Below are 13801 nucleotides of genomic sequence, written 5' to 3'. Positions count from 1 at the left end.
TGTTTTTCTGTCATAAATTCCGCAAAATAACTGCCGACTAACTTTGGTCATCCAAACCATCCAAACTTATCAAGATAACTCAAACTTTTTTAAAAACAACTAGCATGATCAACTAGTCCAATGATTCTCTATATATTGAATATTGTAAACCCACCAACTAAAGAAAACACAATATTTTCTTCTCAATATTCTGTTTTGGATGTCCAACAGACTTATTGCGCCAGTACTAGACATAATACGGTCCAGAAACCCATACAAACGCACTCGTACATACAATAGTTCGAAGTAGGAGGCTATTATGTACTAAAATACTTTCTTTGATTGTATTAATAAATTTTAATCCTCATTTAACTTAACTATGATGAGCAACCCCAATGTCACCTCACCCTTTCAGTATTTGGTGGGAGTAAATGGGCTTTTAGGTCTTAAGGGGTGGCCTTCATTAGAAGAGCAACCCCAATGCCCCTGCTTATAAAGTGCATGCCATGGTTCTAAGATGTGCATCTCTTCATGGGGAAAGTGCATCTTGGAAGCGTGACGTGTTTCTGTTTAAGTTTGTAGTCATCCAACTCAAAACTAATTGACAAAGAGTGTAGATGACCTTAACATTATATTGCTATACCGTCTTTCTCTCTTGTAGGATTATTCTCACAACTTCCCAAAAGACAAACTTTAAGAGAAGAACATGGAAAAGTAGATGTCTTTAACAAAAAACGAGGCATTTTTAACGCTCCGCTCTCCCTCTCCGAGGGATAGTTGCCTTATTCTCGGCTCTCCCATAAGTCCTAATGGGCCAGGTTTGATAGGTTGTCCCTGTCTAATTTTTTTTTTTTTTTTTCTCTCAAAGGGTGGCCTACTTTTAGATTAAGAGATTTTTTTTAGCACTTCTCCTATTCTTGCTACAGACGCCTCCGAGAATCAAATTTTATAACGGAAAATTTAAATGCACTCACCATTTTTGTTTTTTGTTTTTATTATTAAACCATAAATCCATTGATAAGTGATAACAATCACAAGATTACATGATAGATAATTCTTATTCCTCTAAGAACTACATGAGAGTTACATAACTAAAGTTCACAGAACTTTTGAATGTAAAGTGCCTCACGATGGGAAAGGAATTGACAAGACACATACTAAAAAAAAGACCCTAAAGGTCGAAAAGTGATCCTTAAGATCGAGAATGAAAAGACTATAAAAGTCACAGATTAAAGACCTAAAGGTCGACAATAATAAAATTGCATCAATATTGTTATACTATAAAAGTGAAATCTTAATCGTTCTTTTCTCTTGTGTTGTAAATTCATCTTCAATCTTGTTGAGATGTTCATCGTAGAAATCGGCAACAGTGATTCTTCTTTTCTCACTAACATCTATATCCATACTTCCATTCCAAAAACATTTAAAATCACCAAAAAATGGATTATATCCTTCATCGAATTTAATTGTTGTAAGACGATCCATGTTGAAAAGAGAAGAACAAGAAGAAGAGGAAGAATCCAAAAAGAAGAGAGAATTGGCGATCTTGTTGATGATAATGATATTTCTTTAGAGTTAAGAAAGAGAGAGAAAAAAACTGTGTAGGATGGGTTTAGATCAAATAAGTTCTCTCTCTAAAACCTACACTCCAAGATCTTATTATAGATCTTGTTATATACACATGTAGGGTAACTTTTGTTGAAGTCAAAGGAGATGTGACTGTCGCAGGTAAAAATGGTAAGTGTATATAACATCTCTTTTTATAAGGGTGTTCACCACTTCATGCGGAAAGGGCGCCTTTAAGATAAGATTCCATAAGACTTCTTTTTGTTGTTGAGTTGTTCCATAAGACTTACCTATTAGGCTCCAATCACTTTGTTCGTTTTCTGAACGGAACTCGTATTCGAGTACTACACATTGATTCCATTCGATTTTCAACATGTTTTCTTCTACGTATGTTATTAGAAACGAATAAGGCGATTGGACTTGGTGATCTTTATGATGGGCTCTACTTTCTTCGCACGACCGTAACATTAGTTTTTTTTTTCTTTGCTATTAATAATGTTAGTAGTGAGTCTTTTGATGTATGTCATTGGCGATTAGGCCATCCTTCTATTTCACGTTTTAAGTATTTAGTTTCTCATATTCCGTGTATGAAATTTGATTATTTGAATAAAACGTCGTGCGATGTTTGTCATCTTTCAAAGTTTAAACGTTTATCGTTTCCTCTTAGTGCTTCTTCTTCTAAACAACCTTTTGGATTGATTCATGCCGACCTATGGGGTCCTTTTACGATTCCCTCTAACTCGGGTAGTCGATATTTTCTCACGTTAGTCGACGATTACTCCCGTTGTACATGAATTTTCTTAGTGGCTCAAAAATCGGACACAAATAAGTACATTTTTAACTTTACTAAATTTGTGTCTAATCAATTTCGTTCTTCCATATCAAATACCTCTTGCGGTTATGGTTCCATCCCAATACCTCAAATTCAAAGGTTTCGCTCCGATAATGAAACGGAATTCATGAACCATGAACTTCAAGTTTGGTTTTGTTCAAATGGTATTTTACACCAAACAAGTTGTCCCCATACTCCTCAACAAAACAGAGTTGTTGAGAGAAAGCACCGTCACAATTTAGAAGTAGCTGGATCTCTCCGCCTTCAAGCTAAACTTCCCATCTCCTTTTGGGGTTGGTGTGTTCAAACGACTGTTTACATAATCCATAAATTATGTACACCACTTTTAAAAGGCTTTTCCCCTCACGAAAAACTCTTAGGTACACCACCTTCTCTTGACAATTTACGGTCTTTGGTTGTCTATGTTACATACGAAAACCCCTTGTTTAAAACAAATTGGAATCAAGATTCTCTCCCAGTATTTTTGTTGGTTATCCTCATGGTCAAAAGGGTTTTCGGGTCTATGATCTCTCATCTCGCAAAATTGTCACTTCTCGAATTCGGTTTTCTATGTCACCTTCTTCGAATTCGGTCACTACTACCCTTTCATCTTTTGTCTTTATTCGTGGTGATGGCTTTTTTCTTTATTCACCTTCACTTCTCACTTCCACAACTCTGGTGGCACCTTTAGCCCACTCTTCTTCACACACTGTGCCAGATCCAGTCGCCGGGCTAAAGTCCTTGTCGACATTTCCTACAGGCTATTGTGATTTGATCACAGAGCCTACCTCATCTCTTTTGTCTACTGACACTCCATATCCATCGTCCCGGCGCCCCTTAACTTGGGCACTGATATTGGCCCATTACGCCCCTCTTCGGGCACCACCTCACCTTATTCTAATCCTCTGTCGACACCTCCACTTGCTGCCTCAAAACCTTATCGGTCCCGCCGACCTCCATCCAAAATTAACGACTACATTTGTTTCAGTCCTTCTGACAAATCTAGTGCTAGTTACCAACTTACGGGTCATCTCTGTTTTGATGCATTTTCTGTTTCACATAAATATTTTATATCTTCGGTTCTTTCAAATACCGAACCCACTTCTTTTGCCCAAGCAATGACATCCCCTTTATGGTGCGAGACCATGTCTAAAGAAATCTCTGCCTTGGAATCTAACAACACTTGGTCCGTTGTTGATTCCACCTAATAAACGCCCCATTGGATGCAAAGGGTTTACAAAATTAAATTTTGTTCCGCTGGCACCATCGTATGTTATCAAGCTTGTCTCGTCGCCAAAGGTTACACTCAAATTGAAGGTCTTGACTTTCATGACACCTTTGCCCCGGTAGTAAAATTGGTTACCGTTCGGATTCTCTTGTCAATCGATTCCATTAAAGGCCGGTTACTCCACCTGTTAGATGTCAATAATGCCTTCTTACAAAGTGTGAGGAAGAGGTTTTCATGAAACTTCCTCCTGGATTCTCTACAAAAGGCAACTCCAAGGTTTGCCGCCTAAATAAATCACTTTATGGCTCAAACAAGCATCCCATCAGTGGTTTTCTAAATTTTCCTTTGTTCTCCTTAACGAGGATTCACTCAGTCTCGTTCTGATTACTCACTATTTTCCTTTCATTCCCCCTCCACTTCTATCTACGCCCTTGTCTACATAGATGACATTATCATCACTGGCAACAATGATTTAGCCATATTTTCTTTAAAGAAATTTTTAAATCACACTTTTCGCTCAAAGCTCTTCGTCTTCAATACTTTCTGAATATTGAGGTTTCTCGCTCGTCTATAGGCATATTTTTATGCCAACGTAAAGATGCTCTGGATATTCTCAAGGATCCGGGTCTCACTGCTTGTCGTCCTTCCTCTTTCCCTATGGAACAGAAACTTCGTCTAAGTCCTTCTGACGGGGATCCTCTACCTTATCCCTCTGTATATCGTCGTTTAAGTGGTCGCCTATTATATCTGACATTTACTCGTCCTAATATTAGTTTTGCTGTTAACAATCTAAGTCAGTTCTTGCAAAACCTCACCAATGTTCACCTTGACGTTGCACCTCGGATTCTCTAATATATATAAAAGGTTCCATTGGCCATGGTCTCTTTCTCTCTGCAACCAACTCTCTCCACATTTCGAGTTACTGCGATTGGGACTGGGTTGGCTGCCTCTCAACCAGACGTTCTACCACTGGTTACTTTACAATGTTGGGCCCTAACCCTCTCTCTTGGGAATTCAAGAAGCAGCCGACAGTTGCTAAATTCTCTGTCGAAGCTGGATATCGAGTCTTAACCCATCTCACAAGTGAGCTACAATGGCTTAAATATCTCCTCTGTGATTTCAGAATTGATCATTCTTCTTCGATGACTGTCCACTGCAACAATCGGGCATCCCTTCACATTGCGGATGATCCGGTTTTTTATGAACGAACTAAGCATATCTAAATTGATTGTCATTTCGTTCGCGAAAAGATTAAGGCCAAAATCATCTCTCGCTATACTCCTACCGCCGATCAACTTGCTGATTTATTTACAAAACCTCTTGGAACGGACACATTTAAGAAGACAATTAGCAAGTTGGGCATCATTACAATTCCTGCTCCAACTTGAGGGGGAGTATTACGGGTCAACACCTAACGGATGGATCGACCACACCCGACCCATGAAGCAACTAACTGACCCACCGAGAATCCTAACTTGACTAGGTCTTTGTTGTTTAGATTTCCCTAAGATACTTTATGATTTTATGTTTGATGTTATGTATATCTCTTAGACTTGATAAACCATACTTGTAACCTATATATACCCGAATCATTTTAATGATAAATACACAAGAGAATTAATCTCCAAACATATCTATCTCTCTAGCTCTCGGTTCTCTATCCCTCTCGGTTCTCTATCCCTCTCGGCTTCCTCTCTCTCTCTTTAATCAACTATAGTTGATTAACCATATCAAGTTTTATACCTTTCACAATAATGATCATCTTAAATGGACTCTTCAGAAAGTTTGAAGAAAAACTAAATAGATCGACCAAACAAGTAAATGGTCAACTCTTCAATCTTCATCAATAGGATGAACCATTATTTGCAAGTTGCAACCAATGGAAATAACCTATCTACTATTTAAAAACATTGTACTTACACATTAATAATATGTACCAGTGGATTAAGACATTCACTAATTGTGATGTCTCTATAATTATCTTTTAAATCCTACTCCAAACAGGAACAAGGACAACCAGAGTAGAGGACCTACCTAATAATAACCATTATGTTTTTCTAATAAGAGCAGAAGTTCATTCTACTCTATTCGAGAACGATTTAAAGAAAAAAAACCAGTAGGTGTAATGATATTTATAAGAAACAACAAACAAGTGGAGTTATCTCTCGAAGCAGCCTACCCGGCTGACTGGATGTAGGTTATTGAGATTATTGTTAGAGTATAAGAATCGAGATCCGAAGATATCCTGATAAATACATAGAGGTCACTTCTATTTATAGAGTGACTTGAGTATCTTAGTTTCCTAACTCTATTTAGGATAAATACAAATAATATCTTCATAATTATAGTGGGATCTTTGGACTAAACTACCTTAAATTATTGCACTTGATTATTTGGACAAATTTGCACAGAGTCTACACAAGTATGTATAGGTCTAAACAAGAAGCCCAAATTTTAAAAGGATTTTGAACATAAAATCCATCCATAAAGTATTGATTTGTCTTTTTAACTATGACCAATACCAGATTTTCTCTTCAACATAATTATTTAAATGTAACTGGAAAAGATATATAGATATTTATTGGGTAAACGATTAGGGAAAAAACACAAAAAGAAAAGTAGAATTAGGAATAACATCGAGTACCATGATTCTAACATAAATGCTAATTGTCCACCATCTCTTGGTGTTGTGGTTGGACACTCCCACTTAAGTCCATGAGGTCGTGGGATCGGATCTTGGTGGAAGCAGTTTGCCATCAAGATTTATTTCCATGTAATTCAGGCAATAAAATAAAGGTGAAAGTAGATGGGCTTTCAGACCCCGTAGCATAGCCCTAAGAGTCAATATATGGTCTTTAGGGTTCAAAATATTTTAATTGGCGGTTAATCAGTTATAGTGTTTATCCAAATTCATGATGTATTACATACTATATGCAATAAATAAAGTAAAGATAGAAGTAGATAGGCTTTCAGACCCTGCAAGATACCCCTTAAGGTCCAAGATGTCTTAATTGACGGTTATAATGTTTACCCAAGTTCATTATGTATTACATATTATATTCATGATGTATTAAGGCTATCGAAATATAATGACTCTCGGAGTCGTATCTCAAAAAAAACATAAATGCTAATTCGAAGTTTAAAAGGGTTTTTAATAGATATATATTAAGTAAGTTTGATATTTATGGGGCCTAATAGGAGTTAACAATGTGGGGTTGGGATAAAAAAGTGGAAGAAATGAAATCTAGTCGGTGAGTCAAATAATACAACCCTAGCTCTTGGTTCCAAAGCTTCCACGTTTGAACTTACATGTATTTTAATGCAACCCAACAGATAACACATGAAACACAACCACAATTTTCTTTACTTTGTTGGTATGAAAGATCTAATACCCACTTTGGACATTATTCATCTACCAATATACATTAAATAGTTAGTAGCTCCCTGAAAATTCGTTCTGAATTTCTGATATACCTATATTTGAAGACTTCTACTTTTTTATGTCTTTATATGTCACATTAAACAGGACAACTATACTACTAAGAGCCAACTGTTCCAATTCGCAATTTGTGTCTGATAAGGACAACTGTGAAAGGAACGTTATTGTCTCACTTTTTCTACAACTCACTTCATTACATTTTATTTTCAACTACTCCAAAAAAATTTCTTATCTTTGTATGATTAGTATCACAGGAGAGAAGGGCTATTTAGCAACCAAGAATATAATGTCTAGGTCTTATCCAGTCATCGTCAATTGGTTGTGAGTTGGATGACCACAAATTTAACATGGAATCAGAACCACGATCACACGTGATAGCTTAAAAGCAACGCATGCTCCATGTCATCCGAAAAAAAAACACGTTTTAGGCTAACAACGTCACACGTGAGAGGGCGTATCAGAATAATCTCATATGGGAGAAGGGTTAACTAGCAACCAAAAATATAATGTATAGGTCATTTCCACTCATTGTCAATTGGTTTTGAGTTGGATGACCACAAACTTAACATGAAATCAGAGCTACGACCACACGTGTTGGGCTAACCACCCCACCCGTGAGGAGGAGGTGTATGAGAATAATCCTACATGGGAGAAGGGTTATCTAACAACCAAGAATATAATGTATAGGTCTTCTACACTCATTGCCAATTGGTTTTAAGTTGGATGACCACAAACTAAACATGGTATCAGAGATAGGGTCACACGTAATAGGTTTAAAAACCACACGTGCTCCACACCATTCGAAAAAAAAAACACGTGTTAAGCTAACCATGCCATACATGAGGGGGCATGTGAGAATAGTCCTACATGGAAGAAGGGGTATCTAGCAACCAAGAATATAATGTTTAGGTCTTCTCTACTCATTGTCAATTGGTTTGAATTGGATGACCACCATTTTTTATATTTTTTGAGAAGGCAAAGTAGTTTTCATGATCAAAAGAAAAATAAGGGTGGTAGCTAAGGAAACTAACCAATCCCTGTAACAACAATACAAACGAACATTGCAATGAGATAGCTTACAACCCGATCATGACATCCTAATTTCTAACAAATTGGCTAAAATGAGTATTGTTATTACAGTTCTGGTTCGAGGCCCAAACATAAATTATGCTCTGCACCTTGACAACAATATTCTCGACTGATTGTTCAATATCATCTTCTTCCTCCAAAATTCGGTGATTTCTTTCTAATCATGTTGTCCATATGATGGTTAGAGGGATACACAAATGAATAAAGGACTTTCTATCTGTAATCTTCTTAACTTCTCACATTTTAGACGTGAATGGGCAAAGGAGAAAAATGTGAGAAAAGATTTCACAGTTCAACTTACAAAGAGAACATCTGTTTGAAGCACTATATCCTCTTTTTGTCATCTTATCCATGGTTGGGACAACATCAGTTATTCATGGTTGGGACAGCATCATTATCCATGGTTGGGATAGCCAGCATCATTTACATGTGCTTTTCCAACTAAACAAGAATGATTCAAGAACCAAAACCATATTAAAGATTAAAAACCCTACAATATACAAAAATAGTCTCACGCTTTTTCTCCATGGATGGTATCTTTCTTGTCAATCAATGGTGGTTAACTCCTTGAGCATCATAAGGGAAGTTTTATAACCACCACCATAATCCTTAGCCTCAGCACTTGTAGAAGCACATGAAATATGACATGGGACCTTTTTGATATTTTTTTTTGTATATATAAAAGAGTTTTTATTAGTCATAAGAGGGAGGAAGAAAATGTTGGCATGAAATCAAATAATTGAAATCTACTTTTAGGTCCATTCATTACTGTTTCCAATTGCACTATTTCAAGTACCTTCAATGATATACTGGGGAAATGGCAATAAGGGCCAGTTTCTTTGTTGGATTTTGTTTTTCTTTTGTCCAATTTACAGCTATCCTGACATGCCCAAACCACCCAACCACAAATGTATGGGAAATGGTCATTAAAAAAAGTGTACCAAACAATCTAAATGGTTTAATGTTGAAATGAATGGGTGGATTTGTTAGACTAGCCCCAATCCATTAAGGGATCTCGTAGCGAAAATTGTAACAGTCAGGGTTTCCTTACTCTCTGACATTTGATTTTTATTTTTGGAAGAAGTAAAATAGTTCATTAACAAACAAAGCAATGGTAGCCGGAAATGTTACAAAAAAACTCTTTACAAGACACAAGCTTATGCATCGAAAGGCTTAAAGGCTAGATAAAGCATCCCAATTACAAATAAAATCAGCAAAATTTGTGTTCTTCTTCCATGGTTGTTTGATTGCCCAATGAAATAACAATCCTTTGATCTTAACAACTATGTTTCTTATTGTTTCTTCTTTATCAGTTCTCGCTTCAAACAGTCTAGTAGTTGTTTCACTCCAAATGGTCCAAATTGTAGCTGGAAGAGTGCATAGGTTGACGAAGTTCTTCATATCTTTGTTTTTCTTGTAGTTCCATTCTCTAACAACTTGAGAAATTGATTATATAGTAGTTGGATATCTACAAACTTAACATAGCATTATATCGAAGCTGGACCAGATGAGTCCAAATGTAGTATTCAACATAACTTAACACATAAGGGACGTGTGAGAATGTTCTCACGTAACATGAGAGACTTAATCGCTAGGATCTCAAGTGTCCACTCAATATAAAAAACAATCTACCCATCCAGAAAACGAGACATAAGATAAATTCAATTGAAACTTAGCACATCAACGTAGTATAAAAATATGACAATCCTAAGCGTCATGTGTTAAAATAAAGAGTTAATTCCTATATGGCACCCTACTTTGTGACCAGCTTCCTTTTTGGCCCCCTTTTTTCGTAAATTCAAATATAGCCCCCTATTTTCAAGTAAATGTCCTAATTGTCCTTCCTATTCATAATTTTTCAAAATAAAATTAAATACATTCCACCTCACCTCTATCTCCACCTCACATCTCTCTCCACCTCACCTCTATCTCCACCTCACATCTCTCTCCACCTCACCTCTCTCTCTCCACCTTTCTTCCTCTCTCTACACTTTTCTTTCTCTCTCTCTCTCTCTTTCCACCTCTCTCCACCTTTCTTTCTCTCTCTCTCTTTCCAGTTTCCACCTCTCCCTCTTTGTCTTCTCCGGCAAGGTCGCCGGCCGGAATAAAAAAAACTCTCATCTCTCTCTCTCTCAAAAGATTCCGGCGAAGGGGTCTGTTCGAGCAGACCCTTTGAAGGTCTGCTCGGAACAGAAAGGTCTGCTCGGAACAGACCCTTCGAAGGTCTGCTCGGAACAGACCCTTCGAAGGTCTGCTCGGAACAGACCTTCAGACCTGAAGGTCTGGTTCAACAGATTTCGGCGAAGGGTAACCCCTTCGCCGGAATCTTTTGAGAGAGAGAGAGATGAGAGTTTTTTTTTCAAGGTCGCCGGCCGGAAAATTTTCCGGCCGGCGACCTTGCCGGAGAAGACAAAGAGGGATGAGATCTCTCCCAAAAGATTCCGACGAAGGGGTTACCCTTCGCGAGAATCTGTTCCAAAAAGACCTTCAGATCTGTTCGGAACAGACCTTCAGATCTGGTTCAACAGATTCCGGCGAAGGGTAACCCCTTCGCCGAAATCTTTTGAGAGAGAGAGAGATGAGAGTTTTTTTTTTTTTTTTTAAGGTCGCCGGCCGGGAAATTTTCCGGCCGGCGAACTTAATCGGAGAAGACAGAGTGAGGTGGAGAGAGAGAGGGGGAGGTTAGGTGGAGAGAGGGGTGAGATGGAGAGAGATAGAGAGAGGTGTGGTGGAGAGAGAGAGAGATGAGGTGGAGAGAGAGAGGTGAGATGGAAATAATTATGTTTTAATATTTTATTTAGAAATTAGGAAGGGTATTTACGTCATTTACATAAAAAATAGGGGACCATATTTGAGTTTACGAAAAAAAAGGGGGTCAAAAAAGAAGCTGGTCACAAGGTAGGGGGCCATATAGGAATTAACTCTAAAATAAACACATAATCAATCAAAAATCACTACAAAACTAAACACAATTATACTATTGTGAATAGGTAGAATTTTTTTTTTTGAGTTTTGCATTCCAGATTCTCTCTCACTGGTGAGGTGTATGTCCCTTCATTTTGGTACATACTCTGAAACAAACTTTAGGAGTAGTGACCTAATAAAAGTGAATATATTACATATACCAATATGCACCCACCCATTTTAATGAGTGGTTGTATATGTTATCACACATAACCCAACTATTATACCAGGACAACATTCATGACCATCAGACTAGTTATTTTTACTAGTACTAACAAGTCTCTCTATACTTTCCTGCCCATCTGTATGGTTTAAATTCCAATTAAGATTGTAGAAAGTTGTCTCTCTCTCTCTCTCTCTCTCTCTCTCTCTCTCTCTCTCTCTCTCTCTCTCTCTCTCTCTCTCTATCTACTATAAAGCTTGTCTCTTATGTTAGAAGTTCATGCAAGTTTTTTTCTACTATAAGTTGCTTACTTTCTGAGTTAGGTTTCCTCATTGTTTGAAGTTTCCTATACCACAAAATAGTAGCAAGTGCTCAAATCAAATGTGTGTCAACCATAGATTTGAATCTCAATGACATGCAGTTGAGTATATATTTAGCTAGGTTTTATTATTATCACAACTTCTAGTTTGTTCTCTGATTACTTTTCTCATTCTTAGGGTTTAAACAGTAACCTTTCCCTCTTTGTATCCAACAAGTTAAACTTTCTATATCTCATCTAGGGTTTATCCAATCATTTCTTGTGTTTGCCCAATCATATTTCTTTCTATCTGTCCAACAAACTAAACTTTCTACATCTGATTACTTTTTGCATTTTTAGGGTTTAGTCAAGCATCACTTTTTTCCTCCATTAACATGGGTAATCTTTATGTGGTAAAACATTAAGATCTCTCTCTCTCTCTCTTGTCATATACATATATAGTTGCACCCAAGTCCTTATATCTTCAAGCAAACCACTTTTCAAGTTTAATACATTTTTCTCGTCAACCAAAAATATGTCTAAAACACTACTTAGTACTTTCATGACATCTAGTTATGTCTCTGAAATATTCCTCCTCATCAAGTTCAATCTTTCTTACATACTTGTGTGTTCACTTTTGTCCATCTTTTTGGCAAAAATCTACTTGAAATCTCGATCTCGTAACATTTACTTGGTCGATTTCGCATGTTACAAACCAATTGCTTCACTAAAATGCAGCCATGACATTTTCATCGAAAGGTCGAAAATGTTAGGAGTATTTTCTGAAGAGAGTTTAGGGTTTCAAAAAATTATCTTAGGGAAGTCAGGTTTAGGACAATCTACATACTTCCCTGAAGCTATGTGGGGACTTCCACCAAACCCTAATATGGTTAATGCAAGAAAAGAAATAGAAGCTGTGTTTTTCGGAGCTATCGATGAAGTTATGGCGAAAACGGGTATTAAAGCTTCTGATATAGGGATTTTAGTAGTGAATAGTAGTCTTTTTAACCCTACCCCATCTCTATGTTCTGTGATCATAAATCATTACAAACTTAATAGTGATATTATTTGTTACAACCTTGGTGGAATGGGTTGTAGTGCTGGACTTATTTCAGTCGATCTTGCCAAACGACTCCTTCAAGTTAGTATTCTTTTTCTTCTTACTATTTTGAAAAGTTACTTATACCATTAATATTCACTAATTATTCTATTTTTATTCGTTCGAATTTTAGGTACGCCCTAATTCACGAGCTCTAGTAGTGAGCACCGAGAATATAACTCTAAACTGGTACTTAGGCAACAACCGTTCAATGCTAGTTTCAAACTGTCTATTCAGGATGGGAGCAGGAGCAGTCATCCTCTCAAATCGGCCAGAGGATCGTCACCACGCTAGGTATCGGTTAGTCCACACTGTCCGTACCCACAAAGGTACCGAGGACCGTGGATACAGATGTGCTTATCAAGAAGAAGATAATATTGGAAGAGTTGGTGTAAGTTTGTCAAAAGATCTTGCTTCAGTTGCTGAGGAAGCCCTAAAAAGTAATATAACAACATTAGGTCCACTAGTTTTACCCATGTCTGAGAAGGTTAGATTTCTTGCAAATTTGATAGCAAGAAAGTGGTTCATGATGCAAATAAAACCCTATTTACCAGACTTCAAGTTAGCTTTTGAGCATTTTTGTATCCATGCTGGTGGTAAAGCTGTTTTAGACAAAGTTGAAAGAAGTTTAAACCTAACTAAATGGCATCTAGAACCTTCTAGAATGTCATTATATAGGTTTGGAAATACTTCTAGTAGTTCATTATGGTATGAATTAGCTTATACTGAAGCTAAGGGAAGGATTAAGAAAGGTGATAGGGTTTGTCAACTTGCATTTGGATCAGGGTTTAAGTGTAATAGTGCAGTTTGGCAAGCATTGAGGACCATTGATCCTTCCACTGTTGAAAATGCTTGGATTGATGAGATTGAATCTTTTCCTGTTAATGAACTACCCAAACCATCCAATCCTTGATACCCTCTTCTTCTTCTTCTTCATTATGGTGATGGCCGTAATAGCAGCGGTGGTGGTAATGGCGGTGGTGGTGGTGGTGACAGATGGTTATCAAATTTGAAAATTAATATCGAACAACTCGTCCGTCTAGTACTGGTACTGTTATTTGCACTATTTGTGTTTTATTATTACTTTTGGCATTAATGTAAGAATATTATGTCACATATATATATTGGTTAATGTTCTTATAAA

General features: G+C 37.1%; 1 protein-coding gene across 1 annotated transcript; it reads left to right on the top strand.

The window, feature by feature from the left end:
• Window positions 1-11539: 11539 nt before the first annotated feature.
• Window positions 11540-13801, top strand: LOC147570193 (3-ketoacyl-CoA synthase 11-like). Its single transcript, XM_086656745.1, has 2 exons — window positions 11540-12699; window positions 12791-13801. The coding sequence occupies exons 1-2, from the start codon at window positions 12094-12096 to the stop codon at window positions 13568-13570; spliced, it is 1386 nt and encodes a 461-aa protein (XP_086512871.1). The 5' UTR covers window positions 11540-12093; the 3' UTR covers window positions 13571-13801.

Source organism: Eschscholzia californica, unplaced genomic scaffold (genome assembly GCF_041429995.1).
Source record: "Eschscholzia californica isolate CP2 unplaced genomic scaffold, dmEscCali1.0.p SCAF_1, whole genome shotgun sequence".
In the NCBI taxonomy this organism is placed as follows: domain Eukaryota; kingdom Viridiplantae; phylum Streptophyta; class Magnoliopsida; order Ranunculales; family Papaveraceae; genus Eschscholzia; species Eschscholzia californica.
The sequence above is the reverse complement of the archived record's forward strand: the minus strand, read 5'-3'. Positions and strand labels throughout refer to the sequence as shown.